Source organism: Vombatus ursinus, unplaced genomic scaffold (assembly GCF_900497805.2).
Source record: "Vombatus ursinus unplaced genomic scaffold, bare-nosed wombat genome assembly UNPS02014248.1, whole genome shotgun sequence".
Classification (NCBI taxonomy): Eukaryota; Metazoa; Chordata; class Mammalia; order Diprotodontia; family Vombatidae; genus Vombatus; species Vombatus ursinus.
Genome location: NW_020954026.1, coordinates 135,474 through 156,628, shown reverse-complemented (window position 1 = coordinate 156,628; position 21,155 = coordinate 135,474). Strand labels below are relative to the sequence as shown.

The 21,155-nt window shown below is 36.4% G+C and overlaps 1 protein-coding gene across 1 annotated transcript; it reads left to right on the top strand.

The window, feature by feature from the left end:
* Window positions 1–17,794: 17,794 nt before the first annotated feature.
* LOC114042044 (olfactory receptor 5B12-like) lies at window positions 17,795–21,155 on the top strand. Its single transcript, XM_027860755.1, has 2 exons — window positions 17,795–18,706; window positions 21,135–21,155. Exons 1-2 carry the CDS (start codon window positions 17,795–17,797, stop codon window positions 21,153–21,155), a joined length of 933 nt encoding a protein of 310 aa, XP_027716556.1.

The window sequence follows — 21,155 nt, the reverse complement described above, 5'->3', positions numbered from 1 at the left end:
ACTGGCATAGGTTTTTATCAATGAAATGGTAAATTGATAATAATATCAATGGAAATGATATCATGGGAGATGTTACCATTTACTCTGTCAATGCAGCTTGGTCCTTTATATGACATTTGTATCTGAAATGTTCTAAAGGATCATCTCTTTTTTTAAGAATGTGAGCACTTAATTCTACCTAAGCTAATTTACTTATTCAGTGCCATATCATTTTTAAAAATTTTGTATTAATTTATTTTCATTTTGCAATAATCACTTCCATATGCTTTTGAATTTAAAATTTTTCTCCCCCTTTCTCCACACCACCTTCCCCAAGATGGCAGATAATCTGATATAGGATATACATATACATTCCTATTAAACACATTTTCACATTAATGATGTTATAAGCAAAAATTAGAACCAATAGGAGGAACCATCAGAAAGAGGAAACAAAACTCAACAGAAGAGAAAAATAGGACTTTAAATTCCCTAGTTCTTTCTTTGGATGTGGATAACATTTTCCATCATGAGACCTTTGGAGATGTCTTAGATCTTTGTATTGCTGGGAAGGGTTAAGTTTATCAATATTAGTCATCGCGCAACATAGCTGTTCTTGTGTACAACATTCTCTTGGTTCTGCTCACTTCACTCAGCATCACCCATACAAGTCTTTCCAGGTTTTTCTAAAGTCAGCCTGTTCATCATTTCTTATAACACAACAGTATTCCATTACATTCATTTACCACAACTTGCTCAGCCATTCCCCAATTGATGGGAATCCTCTTAATTTCCAATTCTTTGCCACCACAAAAAGAGCTGCTATGAATATTTTTGTACATGTGGGTCCTTTTCCCACTTGTGTGATATCTTTGGGATGTAGCTCTAGAAGTGCTATTGCTGGATCAAAGGGTATGCACATTTTTATAGACCTTTGGGCATAGTTCTGAATTGCTCTCCAAAATGGTTGGATCATTGTACAACTCCACCAAAAATGCATTCATGTTCCAATTTTCCCACATCTTCTCCAACATCTATCATTTTCCTGTTTTGTCATGTTGGTCAATCTGATGAGTGTGATGTTGTACCTCAGAGTTGTTTTGATTTGCATTTCTCTAATCAATACTGATTTAGAACATTTTTTTCATATGACTATAGATGACTTTAATTTCTTCATCTGAGAAATGTCTGTTCATATCCTTTGACCATTTATCAATTGGGGAATGACTTGTATTCTTATAGATTTGACTTAATTCTCTATATATTATAGAAGAGGTTCTTATAAGAGAGTATGGTTGTAAAAATTCTTTCCCAATTTTCTACCTCCCTTCTTATCTTAGTTGCATTGACTTTGTGTGTGCAAAAACTTTTCAATTTAATGGAATCAAAGTTATCAATTTTGCTTTTTGTAATGTTCTCTATCTCTTGTTTGATCATGAATTCTTCTGTTCTCCATAGATCTGATAGGTAAACTATTCCTTGCTCTCCCAATTTGCTCATAGTATCAGCCTTTATATCTGAATCATGAACCCATTTTGACTTTATTTTCATATATTGTGTGAGATTTTGGCCTATGCCTAGTTTCTGCCATACTCTTTTCCAGTTTTCCCAGGAGTTTTTTTTTTTCAAAGAGTGGGTTCTTATCCCAGAAGCTGGGGTCCTTGGGTTAACCAAATAATAGATTACTATATTCATTGACTACTGTGTCTTGCATATTTAACCTATTCCACTGATCCACCACTCTATTTTTTGGACAGTACCAAGCAGTTTTGATGATTGCTGCTTTTTAATAAAATTTAAGATTTGGAATAGCTAGACCACCTTCCCCTGCATTTATTTTCATTCGTCCCTTTGATATTCTGGACATTTTGTTCTTTGAAATGAATCTTGTTATTATTTTTTCTAACTCTATAAACTAATTTTTGGTAGTTTGATTGGTATGGCACTGAAAAAGCAAATTAGCTTAGGTAGAGTTGTCATTTTTATTATATTAACTCGGTCTACTCATGAGCAACTGATGTTTTTTCCAACAATTTAGATCTGACTTTATCTAGGTGAAAAGTGTTTTGTAATTGTGTTCATAGAGTTCCTCGCTTTGTTTCAGGAGGTAGACTATTTAATATTTTATAATGTCTACAGTACGTTTAAATGGAATTTCTCTTTCTATCTCTTGCTGTTGAGCTTTGTTGGTAATATATAGAAATGCTGATGATTTATGTGGGTTTATTTTATATCCTGCAACTTTGCTAAAGTTGTTTATTATTTCAAGTAGTTTTTTACTTAATTCTCTAGGTTTCTCTAAATATATCATCATGTCATCTGCAGAGTGATACCTTTTTTTCTTCTTTGCCTATTCTAATACCTTCAATTTCTTTTTCTTCTCTTGTTGCTAAAGCTAACATTTCCACTATGACATTGAACAACAATGGTGATAATGAACATCCTTATTTCACCCCTGATCTTATTGGAAATGCTTCTAGCTTGTCCCCATTACATATAATGTTTGCTGAAGGTTTTAGGTAGATGCTATTTATTATTTTAAGGAAGACTCCATTTATACCTGCGCTCTCTAGTGTTTTTAATGAGAATGGGTGTTGTATTTTGTCAAAAGCTTTTTCTGCATCTATTGAGATGATCATGTGATTTGTGTTAGTTTTGGTGTTGATATGATGAATTATGCTGATAGTTTTCCTAATAATGAACCAGCCCTGCATTCCTGGCATAAATCCTACCTGGTCATAGTATATTATTCTTCTGATAAGTTGCTGTAATCTATTTGCTAATATTTTGTTTAAAATTTTTGCATTTATATTCATTAGAGAAATTGGTCTATACTTTTCTTTCTCTGTTTTGACTTTTCCTGGTTTAGGTATCAGCACCATATTTGTATGATCCAAACATTCTGAAGACGAATTTGGAACTATACCCATAGGGCTATCAAAATGTGCATACCCTTTGACCCAGCAATAGCACTTCTGTAGGGTTGTATCCCAAAGAGATCATACAAATGGGAAAAGGATCCACATGTCCAAAAATGTTTATATCAGCTCTTTTTGTGGTGGCAAAGAATTGGAAATTTAGGGGATGTGCATCATTTGGGCAATGGCTGAACAAATCATGGTATATGAATGTAATGGAATACTATTGTGCTATAAGAGATGATGAGCATGCAGACTTCGAAAAACCTGGAAAGACTTGTATGGTCTGATGCTGAGTGAAGTGAGCAGAACCAAGAGAACATTGTACACAGCAACAGCCACTTTGTGTGATGATTAATATTGATAGACTTAACCCTTTTCAGCAATACAAGAATCTTGGACATCTCCAAAGGCCTCATGATGGAAAATGCTATCCACATCCAAAGAAAGAACTGTGGAATTTGAATGCAGATTGAAACATACTATTTGCTATTTTTTTTTCTTCTTTTGTGTTTTTTTCCTCTTTCTGGTGGTTCTTCCTATTGGTTCTAATTCTTGCAAAATCTCTAATATGAAAATATGTTTAATAGGAATGTATATGTGTAGCCTATATCAGATTGTGCACCATCTTGGGGAGTGAGGGGGGGAAGGAAGGGGAAGAAAAATTTAAAACTCAAAAGCTTATAGAAGTGATTGTTGATAAATCAAAATTAATTGTTTAAAAAAAAAGAATGTGAGCCCTTGAAAGCAAAGGCTGTTTTGCTTTTCAATAGGTATCCCAGTACTTGGCAGAGTACTTTGCACAGGAGGCACTTAATAAAAGCTTTTTTCATTTTTCACTTATTTATTGCTACATTTTATGGTTTCCAGTACATCATACAAGATAAGCCACATGACTCCCTTCAATAAACACAATAGGCTTCACTGACCAGGAAAATCACAGTCATTACTACCAGGTAAGAATTGAAGGTTTTGAAGAACATAAATTTTATAGACATCACTAACACCCTACCCATGGGATATTCAGTTCAGAGTTGAGCTTCCATTTACTTTTCTCAATGAAATTAAACAAATATCAACCAACCTACTCTGTGAAAGACTGGACTAAGTCCCAGAATGGTTCCATAGATTAGAGATCGATTGGTTTAATGCTGTGTTTCCCATTCAGTGGTTTACAAACATATGGGGGTATGTAATGGCACTCCAAGGAGTTGGAGCTCACCACATTTTATGGGTATCATAAGCACTAAATAATTACTTAATTATGTTACACATCTCTTCTTCTTCCGTGACAAGCATGCACACATTTGAAGCATTTTAGGTTTGTTTCTGCAGTAATTTGAAGCTGTCAGGATCACATGCACAATTTAGGGACATGTGCAAATATTGCATCCTACTCTTGAACTATTTCTGGTAAGTGTGAGGGCTTCTTTCAGTTTTTCAACTTCTCAAATTGTTTCCAAAGTACCACAAGTGTTCTACATTTGAATGCAAATTGATTTTCAATGGATAGTCACACACAGGTACATTTATTCCTTTTCATCCTGTCCAGTGCCCCAGAATAGCTCCCTTGTTTCCTTCTCTCCCTATGTAATTGTACCTCAGTAGCTGTGAAATCTTGAAGCCAAATGATCAGGCATGTTCACTGGACATTCTCATTACAATACTTCTTGAAACCATTATGGCCCATGGTAAGTGTTCTGCAGAAACAAAACTTTTATTGACTCTTATTTCAGTTTTAAGGCTGAAATTTACAAATTTAACCACATCCCCAGCATATGTTATTGTTCTTTTATTTGGTGAATTTTCAAATGACATTGTTGGCATCACTGGTTAGTCATTCAACAGAGTTTCTCTAAGAGTCTAGCCAGCATGCCTAGTGTAGTGATGATGATGATGATGATTATAACTAGCAGTTATATAGCACCTATCATATGCCAGGCACAGGGCATAATGTTTTACAAATACTATCATGTTTAATTGTCATAATAAGCCTGAAATAAAGATGCTGTTATGATCTGCACTTTACAGTTGAGGAAACTGAAACAAATAGAGGTTAAATGACCAGCCCAATGTTACATAGCTAATGTCTGTGGATGGATTTGAACTCATGAGTTCTCATAGCTAAGTAGCAGAAAGGGACAGGATCAGATGAAGTTTAGGAAACCAGATAAATTGGGAAGTCTGAGTAGATTTTTAAAAAGAATAGCAATAATATTCAGGACAGTAAGAATATCATTTATAATTGACAAATTATGATCCTGACAATGGTTATGAGAATCACAGCATGCAAATATTCTTATTTCCATGTTACAAATGAGTAAATCAAGGTTCATCCAGCATAAGGGACTTGCTTAAATTTCACAGTGACCTCCAATTCCACCCCACTGCCTCATTTTATGGAGATCTTTTCAATAACCCACATCTCTTTCATGTTCACCAAACCTGTTCATTATTTTCAGGTCTGAGAATATTATACCAATTTCAAAGAAGAATAAATTGAGACTTGGAGATGTTCAGTGACTTGGCCAATGTCACCTAGCTAAGGAGATGGTAGAAGCAGTATTAGAAGCCAATTTTTGTCAATGGTCTTGCCCAGGTCTCATTCTGCTAACAACAAGCTAAGAATGACAAAGTACCATGAGAAAATGGTTTTCCCTCATGATCAGAGCAAAATTTAATGGTTTGTTTTGTTCACAAGTTGGCAGCAGAGTTGCGAAGTATATCCAAGGGAGCACCATCTCCCAAGAGTTGTAGGATTTTTAGGTCTACATAATGTCCATGTCTTTTCCATGACTTCATCTACTGACATTAAAACATGCCATTATAGGTCTCAGTGCTGGGGAACAAACTGGTAGGTCACTTTCCCTGAGTCATGTACTCATATATGCAGTTCCTTTTCTGTTTCCTGAGGCTGAGCTGAATGGAGAGTAGCAGTTGGCATCACTAACTCTACTGCTATCCATGCCACAGCAATAGTCAGGAGTAATCTCTCTGCTACTAGGAACCTTTGAACTCTTTGCTCCAATGAATGGTGAAGAGTTTATCCTGTATGATTATGTAGTTCCTCATCTTGGGACTTCAAGGACCACCTGTGAATATAAAGTTTTTGGCTAACTCTCATTTTTGGAGTCTTAGCCACCTTTCTCCATAATCAAGTCAGCTAGACTGTAGGATATCCAATCCCAGGACTGCAGTGTAGTGTAGACACCAAAATAATATAGTGGAAACGTTGCTGAACGTGGTGACAGGAAGACCAGATTAAAAATCTTCTGTATCTCTGACAGTGCCTCACTTTCCCCATGGGTAAGTCACTTGATTTCTATTTCCTTATGTATGCAAAACTACACTTGTGGTACTTATTTCATAAGGCTGTCTTAAGGCTCAAATGAGTTTGTGGATGGAAATTGCGTTCAAACATCCAAGAGCTCTATAAAAACTTGTTATTATCCACAACTTGTAGCTTTTTCAAACTCATCATCCTCCAGTAACTGAAGGAATCACTTGAGTGAAAGGTGATTGTGTAGTCCAAAAGAACACCTAATTTAATAATGCTTGATTAAGGGTATACTGTGTGCAAGGCACTGTAGTAAAAACTTTAGGAAGTGGTTTGATAAGAAAATTTAGGTGAGATAAAATCTTGCCCTGAATGATAATAGTTCACATTTATATAACTTTTGTAAAGACCTTCAGTTTTCTCATTTGAATATCCCTGAAACTGTGTGAGATAAATACCATTATTATTATGCCCTTCCCCCTTTTACAGAGAAGAAGCCTGTGGCTGATTGACTTAAGTAATTTGCCCAGATATATGCAATTAATAAGGATGAGAGGTGGAATTTAAATCCTCATCTTCTGGACTCAAAGATCAAAGCTTTGTCTACTATGGCACATTTTCACACTAGTCCTTTGTCATGTAGTAGCACCTTTATCCTCTTTTCTCTATGACTTTGTGTTTTTCAGAGCACCTCTCATTCATTATCATGTAAAAGCCCAATAATCTGTACCTATTACAGTAAATCTCATCTCTATGGTATTTGATTTTTGGCAAACACTTTTCTCACAGTCACTGTGTGATCTCCCTACCCAAAAAATATTATTCAGATTTTCCTAATGAGTAGACAGAAGCACAGAAGGATTGATCAACTTCCAAGAAATCACAGATTAAATTAATTAATATCTAAGCAATATTAGAGCCCAAGTCTTCAGACTCCTAACCAATTATCTTTCCAAGAGAGTGCTACTCACCAATTCCTGGACATTTCAAAGTAAAAAACAAATCACTTTATTAGCCTTGGCAATAGAGAAGGGCTCTCTCTAGACATGAGAACTCAAGAGGACCCAACCTTGAGTACATCAGTGTAAAGAATTGTCATAGATTATGTCTATACATACTTGATTCAATAATCTCAATGACAAAAATGACACACATGTCATATCTGAGACAAACATTACTATAAATCTTGACTCTAAAGTTGACTGTTTGCTTTCTCCTTATTTAGTTCTCATTATGTTCAAAGAAAATCCTTCATTGCATTTAGTTGTAAAAATAGATTTTTTTTCTACTCTTCTAACAGTCTATGAGATAAAGTTTTATTTATTTCCTTTGTCCTTACCTGTCAGTCTCATATTAATCACACTAGGAAAAAAAGTTCTTTCACTATAGTGCTATGAAGACTAATGAATATCTTTAAAATTATTACAGGTTAAAAGTGACATAAGATCATTGATTCAAAGAAGGATAGGATCACAGAGGTCATCTAGTTTAATATCTTTTTTTTATCTATGAGCAAACTGTGGTCTATGATGTCCTAGGAGTAAAAGACATTAAGGGATTTGGGAAAAATAACACAGATAGCAACAGTAGTGTTAATTAAAATAACAGTAGACAACTCCTTTCTGGAGCTTTAAGGTTTTCAAGGACTTTACAAAAGTATACCTTTTTATACTCAGAATAGCCCTATTATGTAGATGTCATTACTTTGATCATTTTTTGACTTATGAGTAAACTGAGGCTCTGAGGTGAGGGGACTTTTCCACAGACATAGTGACAAAAAGAAGGGCTAGGAGTCAAATTTTTCAAAAAAGTGAGAAATAAACCTTTTCTGTCTCTGTCTCCACCCCTCAAATGTCTCTGTGTGTACATGTCTGTGTGTCTGTATGTGTCCCTGTGTGTCTATGCTATGTTGAGCAAGAGGTCAACTAGACTTTCCCTCAAGACTTTAAGTGAGGGGAAATCCAGTACATGTTAAGACAACTTCTTCCCCTTCTGAGTAGAAACATTTTTGGAATATTTTCATTACATTAAACCTAAGTTTGTTTCCCCTTAATGTCTCACCTTTCCTCCTGCTTCTTCCTTTTTGGTACAAATAAAACAAACCAAATTCTTCCTCCATATGTCAGTCCTGTAGATACTTGAAGAGACCTTTAATCCCAATCCCTGCCCTTAAACCCCATCTTTTGCCTTTTCTACACCAAACACCCTCAGTTCCTTCCACCTATCCCAATATGACAAGATTTGAAAGTCCTTCTCCATCCTGGCTGAATTCCTCTGGAAAATCTGTAGCCTATCAATTTCCTTCCTAAAGAGTGGAACCCACAACTGAATAAGTTACTACAAATGAACCTCTGTATGCCTGGATACTGTGCCTCTCCATTCAGTGAAAGGTCAGCTTGGTTTTCTTTTTTTGCCATGTACATCACAAAGCTGTTGTGGGAATCAAATGATCCAATGTATTTAAAAGACTGCAAATTTTAAAGAAGCAACTCTGGTACAGTAGAGAGAGCACTGGGACTAGACCCAGGAATTCCTGAGTTCAAATCCATGGTAGATACTTAAGATATTACACTGGAAAAATTGCACAGCCCCTGTTTACCTCAGTTTCCGCAACTTTAAAATGGGGATAATAACAGTACCTACCTCACAGGGCTGTTGTGAGAATCAAATAATATTTATAAAGTATAGCACAATGTCTGCCACATAATAGATGCTATATTCTTCCCTTCACTCCACTACTATATGTTTGAGTTCTTATTCTCTTTGGAAGCAACTCTTACTTGTTCTATTTTTAATCAATCCAAAGATCATTCTCTTTTGTCAGAAAACAAAATAAAAACAAAATGCAAACTGAGCAGCTCTGCTTTTCCTTGTCATTCTTGTACTTCTCTCATCAGCCTTAAGAATCAGTCCAGTTACTTATTTGATTATCCTTTGTTTCCCAAAATAGTCATTTTTTTCAATTAAAAAACCACACCTTTTTATAGTATTTAGCTTTCTCTACTTCCTTCAGCTCACCCTGAGCTCTGGCACTCCTCTGAATCTATTACTATGAGATAGCATCTGCTTTTGCATTCACAATGGTTACCTTTCCATTTTTTCTTTTCTGTAATTTTTTGTTCATATCTAAGTCTGCCTAATTGTCAATTTTTCTTCATGTACCTTCAAAATTTTATTTTTGAGATCCTTCTATTTTTTTAAGTTTGAACTCCTGATAGAATTTATCCATGGGATTCTACTTTATACTTCCTCTAAAATGTCTGGAATTGACTCTCCCCAAGTCTAATGTGCATTTCTGACAATTGTTAGTTTTCCTTTCATTAACCATCTCAAACTTTAGGATGATGTAATTACTTTCCCCTACTCTTGTAGCATTCCCATTTATTTTGATACTATCTACTAATTCCTCATGCTTTATGAAAATCAAATGCAGGATAGCATTTTCTCATATTTGTTCCTTCATTTTGCACTTTTGATGAATAAAATATCATTTTTCATCAAGAAATCAATAGTTGTTGTTTGAGGAGAGAGACAGAGATAGCTAGTTAGCTAGCTAAACAGACAGACAGATATGCAGATAGAAAGAGACACACAGGAAGCAGCAGGCAGAGAAAGAAAAAGGGAAAAACAGAAACAAGGAGAGACAGAGACAAAATTCTAGATATACAGAGATAGAGACAGAGAAAGGCATGGAGAGACAGAGACAGAATAGGAGAGAACATTCTGGCAGATGCCCAGATACTTGAAGACTCCCTGATAACAATATAAATGTTTTCCACCATGTTTTCCACTGTGGTTACTGGATTTCTTTATGTGAGCATATTTTTTCAGCTTAAAAATATTTTAATAGCCTGCTGTAGTCTATCCTATTTCATTCAAATAAGAGAAAAACCTTTCGAGAACCATATTCCAGTTATGAGTCCCATTCTTAAAGTCTAAATGGTACCTTGGCAGTCAGATTTGTTTTCACATATTAGAGATTCTAATTCATCTTGCCTGTGAGGTATAATTCCTTAGGGACTCCAGTATGCTACTAGAGCTATATAGCTTTTATCTTTCATTGTTTGTGCTTAACCAGCTCTTCTCCTTTTCCACTCTTTCATGTCTTTTGGCAGGCTTTGGTAGAGGTGACTCCTGGTCAGATGTGAGTTGAAGTAGATGACTTCTAAGGAACCACGGTAACTTGAGATTTTCTACATATATATATATGTATATATATATATATATATGTATATACACACACACACACACATATACAGACATACACTATATACATACATACACTATATACATATATACACTACATATACACATTCATATATATTTCTAAAGATACAAATTGTTATGGATAATATGTGGCAGCCTACTTATAAATTTTATGAAAACTTTTAGTAACTCATGGTAGTAGAGATGAAACAAAGTACTCTAACACTAAATGAGTAATGCACTACTGTGGCAAGTTCTTAGTGGTGCCTGGGGATGGACTATGTATTTGTCTGATTCCTAAAGGCCAGCTTAGCTTAGTTTAGACATTGAAAGTTACAACTAACCAATTTTAGAGTTAATAAACATTTATTAAGTGCCTACTATGTATCCAGCACCTTGCTAAGCAATGAGAAAAAAAAGAAAAGTAAACATCCCCTGCCATCAAGTAGTCCATAATTTCTATACAAATATCATGCAAATATCACTTTACAATCAAGCTATATCCAGGATAAATTGGAGATAATCAGAATAGGGAAGGCACTGAAATTTAGATCAAAGGATCAGGAAAGGCTTCCTGTAGGTGAGATGTTGTCTTAAACTCAAAGGAGGGTAACCCCAAAATTAGTTATCTCTCTGGGACCCAAAAAACCATATAATAAATGAAAGGACAAAATATCTCTGCTTGTGGCTGCCTTCTGTTTCCACAGAGGCAGTGATGAGAATTGAGAAAGGACAGGCTGATTTCATTCAAGAGAATGACAATAATGAGACAACATACCAAAACTTAGGGGTTGCAGCAAAAGCAGTTTTTAGGGGAAGTTTTATATCTCTAAATGCTTACATAAATAAAACAGAAAAAGAGCAGATCAGTGAATTGAACATACAACTAAAAAAACTAGAAAAAAAACAAATTAAAAATTCTCAAACACCAAATTAGAAATATTGATAACCAAAGGAAAAATTAATAAAATTGAAATTAAGAAAAATATTGAACTAATAAATAAAACTAAGAGCTGGTTTTATGAAGAAAAAAACAACAAAATAGATAAACACCTTTGTTTAATTTAATGTAAAAAAAAAAAGAAAGAAGAATACCAAATTACTAGTATCGAGAATGAAAAGGGTGAAGCTACCACCAAGGAAGAGGAAAATAAAATTGTAATTAGGAAATATTTTGTCCAACTGTATGCCAACAAATTTGACAATCTTAGTAAAATGGATACATATTTACAAAAACATAAATTGCCTAGATTAACAGAAGATGAAGTAAAATACTTAAATAACCCCATCTCAGAAAATGAAATTTAACAAACCATTGAAGAACTCCCTAGGAAAAAATCTCCAGGGCCAGACAGATTTACATGCAAATTCTATCAAACAGTTAAAGAACAATTAATTCCAATATTATATAGGTTATTTGGGGGAAAAGGTGAAGAAGGAGTCTTACCAAATTCTTTTATGATATAAATATGGTGCTGATACCTAAACCAGGAAGAGTCAAAACAAAGAAAATTATAGACCAATTTCTCTAATGAATACAGATGCAAAAATTTTGAACAAAATATTAGCAAATAGATTACAGTAACTAATCACAAGAATAATACACTATGACCAGGTAGAATTTATACCAGGAATGCAAGAATAGTTCATTATTAGGAAAACTATCACCATAATTGAGCATATCAACACCAAAACTAACAGAAACCACATGATCATCTCAATAGATGCAGAGAAAGCTTTTGACAAAATACAACACCCATTCCTATGAAAAACACTAGAAAGCATAGGTATCAATGGAGTCTTCCTTAAAATAATAAATAGCATCTACCTAAAACCTTCAGCAAACATTATATGTAATGTGGACAAGCTAGAAGCATTTCCAATAAGATCAGGGGTGAAACCAGGATGTCCATTATCACTACTGTTATTCAATATCCTACTGGAAACATTAGCTTTAGCAATTAGAAGAAAAAGAAATTGAAGGTATTAGAATAGGCAAAGAAGAAACAAAGGTATCCCTCTTTGCAGATGACATGATGATATCCTTAGAGAATCCTAGAAAATCAATTAAAAAAAACTACTTGAAATAATAAACAACTTTAGCAAAGTTGCAGGCTATAAAATAAACCCACATAAATCATCAGCATTTCTATATATTACCCATATATTCTACATATTACCTATATAAAGCCCAACAGCAAGAGTTGGAAAGAGAAATTCCATTTAAACTCACTGTAGACATTATAAAATATTTAGGAGTCTACCTCCCAAAAAACAAACCCAGGAACTCTATGAACACAATTACAAAACACTTTTCACACAAATAAAGACAGATCTAAATAATCAGAAAAACATCAGTTGCTCATGGGTAGGCTGAGCTAATATAATAAAAATGACAGCTGTACCTAAGCTAATTTACTTATTCAGTGTCATACCAATCAAACTACCCAAAAAATTATTTTACAGAGTTAGAAAAAATAATAACAAGATTCATTTGGAAGAACAAAAGGTCCAGAATATCAAGGGAACTAATGAAAAGAAATGCAGGGGAAGGTGGTCTAGCTATTCCAGATTTCAAATAGTATTATAAAGCAGCAATCATCAAAACTGCTTGGTACTGGCTAAGAAATAGAGTGGAGGATCAGTGGAATAGGTTAAATATGCAAGACACAGTAGTCCATGACTATAATAATCTATTATTTGATAAACTTAAAGACCCAGCTTCTGGGATAAGAACCCACTCTTCAAAAAAAAAAACTGCTGGGAAAACTGGAAAAGAGTATGGCAGAAACTAGGCATAGACCAAAATATCACACTATGTACCAAAATAAAGTCAAAATGGGTTCATGATTTAGATATAGTGGCTGATACTATAAGCAAACTGGGAGAGCAAGGAATAGTTTACCTGTCAGATCTATGGAGAACAGAAGAATTTATGACCAAACAGGAGGCAGAGAACATTACAAAAAGCAAAATGGATAACTTTGATTACATTAAATTGAAAAGTTTTTGCACACACAAAGCCAATGCAACTAAGATTAGAAGGAAGGTAGAAAATTGGGGAAGAATTTTTACCACCAGTCTCTCTGATAAGGGACACAGTTCTAAAATACAAAGAGAATTAAGTCAAACCTATAAGAATACAAGTCATTCTCCAATTGATAAATGGCCAAAGAATATGAACAGGCAGTTCTCAGATGAAGAAATTAAAGCAACTTATAGTCATGTGAAAAAAATGCTCTAAATAACTCTTGATTAGAGAAATGCAAATCAAAACAACTCTGAGGTACCACATCACACCCATCAGACTGACCAACATGACAAAACAGGAAAATGATAGATGTTAGAGAAGATGTGGGAAAATTGGAACACTAATTCATTGTTGGTGGAGTTGTGAAATGATCCAACCATTTTGGAGAAAAATTTGGACCTGTCCTCAAAGGGCTATAAAAATGTGCATACTGTTTGACCCAGCAATAGCACTTCTAGAGGCTTAGCTTCTAATAATCTAGGCACTGCTGGAATTATCAAAATCCAGCCACTGCTCAGATTCTTAAAATCTAGCCCATAGCTTACTAATGTTCAGAGTCCTTAAGAGTCTGACCAATATGATGGTTGTTCTAATAAACCTTTGGCTAACAGAAGGCTCGGGTCAAATTCTTTCGGACAGAACCCACGTATTATGATTTTGGGGTGCCAGCACCCCTGAACCTATCAACCTCATCATTTTGGTGGCCAGTATGGGGAAAATGCCTAACTCCAAGTTCTTCTCCAGCCAAGACTAAAAGGTGTGTAAGCCTCCTCTCCCATCCTTTCTTGCTCTGCAGTTGGGGTCACTCTCTGAGTGCCAAGGCTTGGAGGTGCTTTTCTGGCAGACAGTTATGAAGCTGTTTAGCACTCAGCCTGATGCTCTCAGGCTCTCAGTCCACTGGGTCAGTTCAAGGTCATGGACCTGGGTACACCTTCTGCAGCATAGAGGACAAGGACGGACGCCCTATCTAGAAGTGTATGTTCAGTTCCTTCCTTTGGAGCTAGGGAATTGGGGAAAACTGCAGTTGCTTTTTGGTTACCTGAGGCTTATTTACTCCCTTCCCTCTGCACCTCTGAATCGTCCTTCATGGAGGTTACAGGTAAAGTTAGAACAGCTAAAAATATCTTGGCAGATTCTGGAGGTTTTGTGATTGATCATTAAGGAGTTTTGAAACACCTGTACAACCTGGTCACTCTCTTCTCTGTTAACCCCTCTCATAGGAGAAGAGAGTTTCACCATTTACCCCTCCCCTTTGATTTTGCCCTCCCCCACCTGGGAAAGAAAGGAGGGGGGAGGGGCAGCAGCTACGGCATGGGCCCTACTGGCAATGGCCTTGGGCCCTGGGCAACTTTTACCTGGAAGGATCATCCAGGTTCAGCACATCCTGCTCAAGGTAAAGAAGCTAGCCTACAAACTTGGGTAACCATGTTCTTTTAAATTTGTAGTTTTAACTGTTAATGATGAGATGTTGATTCTCTGTATAAAGTAATTTGGAAGTGCATTTAACAAAACTGAAGTCACCTGATTGGTAATGGGTTTGTTTCAAGTTTCAAATTGGTGAGCTTTCTGTATCAGTTATGTCAAGCAACTTTTCATAATTTGCTTACCATTAAAAATAATTTAGCTATTGTTGGCTATTGTTTTAATGTGTAATCTAGCCAAAAAGTTTGTTTGGGTTATGTATGACTCGCTGAGAATTTGCAAGTGTATAGAAATCTCTAATGATTGACTTTTTACACCAGGACAAATTTAAGTTTGAGATGTAAATCCTGGAAAAGGTTTTCTTAAGCTGTGATTAATAAAACTTGCTGTTTGAGGTAAAAGCTCATAGAATTTTATTTTGACTTGTCTGATGGGTCATAATCCATCCATAATCAATAATCAATCTGAGAGAAAAGCCACAAGCTACTCAGAGAAGGTGGTACTGGTGGTAAGTCAACCTCAGGAAAAGCTGAGAGGACAATTTTAGTCTCAGGCTAAGATGAGATCCTCCTGGCTCAGTTTCCCCATTAGGTTACTTTGAAAGAGAATGTTACCCAACTGGCTATTCTTGAGTCTGGTTATGAGGTGGATTTGATACTACATGGTTGGAAAACTGAATTATCTGAATCCAAATAGAGCTAAGGATGTTTTATCCCCTCATTTGGGCCCTAAATCTAGTCCCTGCATTATATCTGGGCCCTGCAGTTTTTTCTGTCAGATTTGTATCTTCCAGACTATAGGTCATTCACCTACAATTGGTAGCAAACAGCAGTATCAGCCCATGTCCCACCATCATTCCCTGGGTGCATCCTGTTCTCAGTTCCAGTCAACCTCCTTGGGACCCCCTCAAGGCAGGGACGGCTCTACACCCTTTGTGAGCAGGAAGCAGTTTCAGAAGCTGAGACCTTCACCCCTTATTCCAAAAGAATTTGGGTCCCATTTGTTTGAGGGGGGAATGATGGGGTTGGGATCTGGGCCTCAGAAATGAAAAACCCTGGACTTTCCCACATCATCAAATCTCTGGAGTTCTCCTGAGGCTATAGTCCTATCAACTGGCCTTTCATTGTGGCTGTGCCCAATATCTGTTGCCCTTAACCTATCCTGGCCCTCCATTGTCTTACTTCCCTGTGCCCCCCCTACACCCTCTCACCCTTAATCCTATCTAGGCTTCATTCTCCCTTGTCCATCCCTGGAATTCTATCACCTCATAGACTACTTGGCCACTCCTAGATCCCTTCCATAGTCTTTCTGTATATAAGGTCCATCTCATCTCCATTAAGATGCTTAGATTCTTAAAATCTAGCCACTACTCAGAATCTTAAAATCTAGCCAATAGCTTACTAATGTTCAGATTCCTTAAGAGTCTGACCAATATGATGGATGTTCTAACAAACCTTGTCATTGACTGAAAAAAAATAACACTAGTAGGGCTATATCCCAAATAGATCATACAAATGGGAAAAGGACCCACGTGTACAAAAATATTCATAGCAGCTCTTTTTGTGGTGGCAAAAAATTGGAAATTGAGAGAATGCCCATCAATTGGGGAATGGCTAAGCAAGTTGTGGTATATGAATGTAATGGAATACTATTGTGCTATAAGAAATGATGAACAGGCTGACTTCAGAAAAACTGGAAAGACTTGTATGGGTGATGCTGAGTGAAGTGAGCAGAACCAAGAGAATGTTGTACACAAGAACAGCTATGTTGCGTGATGACTAATATTGATAAACGTAGCACTTCCCAGCCATACAAGGATCTGAGACATCTCCAAAGACCTCATGACGGAAAATGCTATCCACATCCAAAGAAAGAACTATGGAATTTGAATTGCTATTTTTTTCTCTCCCATTGAGTTTTGTTTCCTCTTTCTGGTGGTTCCTCCTATTGGTTCTAATTTTTACTTATAACATCACTAATGTGAAAATATGTTTAATAGGAATATATATGTATATCCTATATCAGATTGTGCACCATCTTTGGGAGGGTGGTGGGGAGGAAAGTGGAGAAAAAATTTAAACTCAAAAGCATATGGAAGTGATTGTTGATAAATCAAAATAAATTAATAAAAAATTAAAAAAACAAAAAGAGAAACAAGGACAGGCTGTGTAAAGGAAACAAATTTAGAAGTCAAATTTATTGTTAAGTTATTCACCAGTGGTTTTTTGTATTGATGATTCTCACAACTAGACAACTGGTGTCCATTGGCAACTGTTCATACTCAGGAACTGGTGACTTCAGGCTATTGCATAAACATTAAAGCTATGATTCCAGGACTGAGCAGGATCCCAATGAACTTTGGCCAGCTTCCTTTGATCCCCTCCTCCCTTTTTGTAATTTTTTTAAACTTTCCTCTTATTTGGTTCCTCCCTCTTCTCCTTTATTCCTCATTTCTCTCTCCTTCATCACAGTAAAGGATATTAATAAGAAAAAGATCGAGTTCTCAAACCCTGAGCAAGAGTGATCCCCCCTCTTATGCTTATTTTTGCAAGAGAATAAGTCACTTCCCTTTCCTGAAGTACAAAATGCCCCTTTGGGTATTGTTAAATTTATAGTAGATTAAACAATGTGAGAAGTTATACATTAATGACTCTCTCTCTCTCTCTCTCACATACACACAAACACACACACACACACATACACACACACACTCTCTCTGTCTCTGTCTCTGTCTCTCTGCCTCTCTCTCTCTCTTTATGAGAAAATGGATGAGTGAATTTTGGGGACGTGGATTTATTGCTATGACAACTACCTAGATATTCTTTTCCCCTTAATTGCTATTTCTAGCCCTCACATAAGATGTGTCTCCGACAATGTTTTATGTCTTGGAGTCATTCATCATGCAGAATAGAGTTTTCTGATGGTTACACTTTTGTTGCAGGGGAACAGCATCACTCTCAAATGACATCCATGGAGAACAGATCTGAGGTGAATGAGTTCATCCTTACAGGATTAACAGATGATCCAGAGCTTCAGATTCCTCTCTTCATAATGTTCACCCTCATCTACCTCATCACCCTGGTAGGGAACCTGGGGATGGTAGCTCTGATCTCCGGCGAATCCTGCCTCCACACCCCCATGTACTTTTTCCTCAGTAACCTCTCTCTGGTGGATTTTAGCTACTCCTCAGCTGTTACTCCCAAGGTGATGGCTGGGCTCCTCACAGGGGACAAGGTCATCTCTTATAATTCATGTGCAGCACAGTTATTCTTCTTTGGGGCCTTTGTTGTTACTGAAAGTTTCCTCTTAGCCTCCATGGCCTATGATCGCCATGCAGCTATCTGCAAACCTCTACATTACACCAACACCATGACATCAACTTTATGTACCTATCTGGCCACTGGTGCATATGCCTGTGGCTTTCTGACTTCCTCCATAGTCACAGGAAACATGTTTAGCCTTTCCTTCTGTAAATCCAACATAGTCCATCACTTTTTCTGTGATATTCCCCCTCTCCTAGCTCTCTCTTGCTCTGATATTCATATCACTGAGTCACTAGTCTTTATTTTAGGGTCACTGAATACCTTTTTCCCATTTCTTGTCATCTTTGCTTCTTACTTGTTAATCTTCATCACCATCCTGAAGATCCATTCTACTGAAGGACGCCAGAAAGCCTTCTCCACCTGTGCTTCCCATCTCACAGCAGTGTCCATATTTTATGGGACCGTCATCTTCATGTACTTCCAACCCAGCTCAAGCCATTCCATGGACACAGACAAAAGGGTGTCAGTGTTCTACACCACAGTCATCCCCATGTTGAACCCTCTGGTTTATAGTCTTAGGAACAAAGATGTCAAGAATGCTTTTAGGAAAGCTGTGAGGGGACAGAGACTTTAATTAGATCATTCTTTTTCTTAGAGAGAAAATCCAATCTATACATTCCCTACTCTGGGACCCAGCCCTCAAATCAGGCTATTTTTCTTATGCATATAGAAGTGTAATTCAAACGTTTTCATAGGCAACATGATTCAGTAGAAAGTGTCATACATTTGTGGTTAGGAGAGACTTGAATTTATATCTTCTTAGTCAATTTCATGTTGTATAGACCTAGGCAAGTCCAAATCTTAGTTTCCTTATGATTAAGGGGCCTTAATAGTATCCTCTATCTTATAAGATTGTTATGTAAAATGAATAGTATGTGTGTGTTGTATTCTTGTTGTCATTCAGTTGTGTCTGATTCTTTGTGACCTCATTTTGGGTTTTCCTTGACAAAGTCACTGTAATGTTTTCCCATTTCCCTCTCCAGCTCATTTCACAGTTGAGGAACTGAACAAACAGGGTTGAAAGACTTGCCCAGGGTCACACAGGTAGTAAGTGACTGAGATTCCATTTGAATCATGAAGATGACTCCTCTTGATTCCAAGTCAAGTGTTCTATCCACTGTGCCACCAAAATTTCTCCCCACGTACACATTTAAACGCAACATAGCAATAGTAGCAATTTTCATAGAAACAGGAAGATCAGCTACATAATATTTGAACAGTTTATTACTTCAAGAACTAAGCCCCTGAGTTGCCTGGAAGATATAGCTTTGATGTTAATGGCATTGCTTATACAGCAGCTCCTAAAGCAGAGATAAGTTGGTAAATGGTTAAGAACCAGCTCTCCAGAAAATAATGCATATGTGACATACTTTGAAATTTAATCTATGTGATTATTTATTCTATCACTTTCTGAAATCAAAGTCATCAACAAAAAAATAAATCAAGATAAGGATAAAAATCCCAGCGCTCTCTATCTTGAAGCAATTTTGTGAGGATTAGCGTATCCTTAGACATGAAAGGTGTAGTGTGATGTAGGGAAAAGATTATTGGACTTCAGAGAGAAGACTCAGGTTTGGAACCCTTGCTCTGCCACTTTTATTAGGTACCAAATGCATGGTTTGTATAAGGATTCTGCTTAACTTGGGACTTCAGCTATTGACTTCCAAGTATTTCACTACTAGGGCTCATTGACATGGGACCAACCTGGAGACAGCAGTCCCTGGAGTCACTCCCTCATTCATCTGCCTTCTGTTGTTCATCCTGAGACTGAGCAGGAAGGAAGGTCACTAACTCTGCCTCCATCCTGGCAATAGCAATGACCACGGATGACCTCTTCTGATTTAAGGTCTTTGGACTAGCTAGCAGCAGGACTAGGGAAAAGTTTCTTGTAAAGCATTGAGTACATATTAAGGTTGAGACTTCACACCCAAGATACTCATGTGAAGGGGCTTGGCCAACTCTCCCCTTTGTTATACCATCTACCTTTGTCAGGTAGGTTCTGGGAAATGTGATGTAAGGCTAAGGTGCTCATGTAGAGAGCAGCAGGACAGAGTTGGAATACTGGTGGACCTGGGGTCAGAAAGATCTGATAAAAATCCTTGTCTGAACAAGTTGGGGTATGTGATTGTGATGGAATACTACTGTGCTATAAGAAATGATGAGCTCAATGATGTTAGAAAAGCATGAAAGACCTACATAAAATAATGAAGAATTAAAGGAGCAGAACCAGGAGAACATTGTATATAGTAATAGCAGTATTATTTTAAAAATGACTTGAACAAATAAGTTACATTGACTATTAAAAATGCCCAAATTAACTATAAAGGACATATAAAGAAAGATGCTTTCTGCTTCCAGAGAAAGAACTGATAAAAGAAGTATGTACAGAATAACATGTATACATGCTACACACAACACATATACATGTTACAGATAACATACATACATGTTATATACAACGTGCATACATGTTTTATATATATTCTAATAGTGGGCATCTCTGGGGGAAGAAAAAAAAGAGTTTCATGATTACTTTGTTGTATATTTAGAAGGTATAGAAAGGTATACATAGTGGATTTGCAGTTTGATGAACCATCACCTTTTTTTTGTTGTTTTGATATGGTATATTATGGAAATAGTTGTTTTATTCCACAAATTAAAAATAAAGAACCCTCGCCTCTGAAATTTCCTTCCATTGATACTCTATACAGTTTGTATGTAAATGGTTATTTGCTTATTCTCCATTTAAAATGTGAGATTCTGCAGAGTAGGCACCTTGGTTTTAGCTTTTCTGTGTCCCTAACACTTAGAATAATGCCTGTCATACAGTAAGTGATGAATAAATGCTTGTTGACTAACATCTTTACCTCTGAAATTTACTAGCCATTTCCCCATGGGTAAGTTGCCTTACCTCTCTGAGCCCCAGCTACCTCCTCCAGAAAATGTGCATAATAACACCTATGAACTTATCTCACAAGCTTGTCCTCAGGAGTAAATGA

Bases quoted from the DNA above. Each gene is read 5' to 3' on its own strand.
- LOC114042044 (XM_027860755.1), top strand. From the start codon at position 17,795: ATGACATCCATGGAGAACAGATCTGAGGTGAATGAGTTCATCCTTACA. The intron at 18,707-21,134 runs GCTGTGAGGGGA...TTATCTCACAAG, and splicing joins TCAAGAATGCTTTTAGGAAA to CTTGTCCTCAGGAGTAAATG.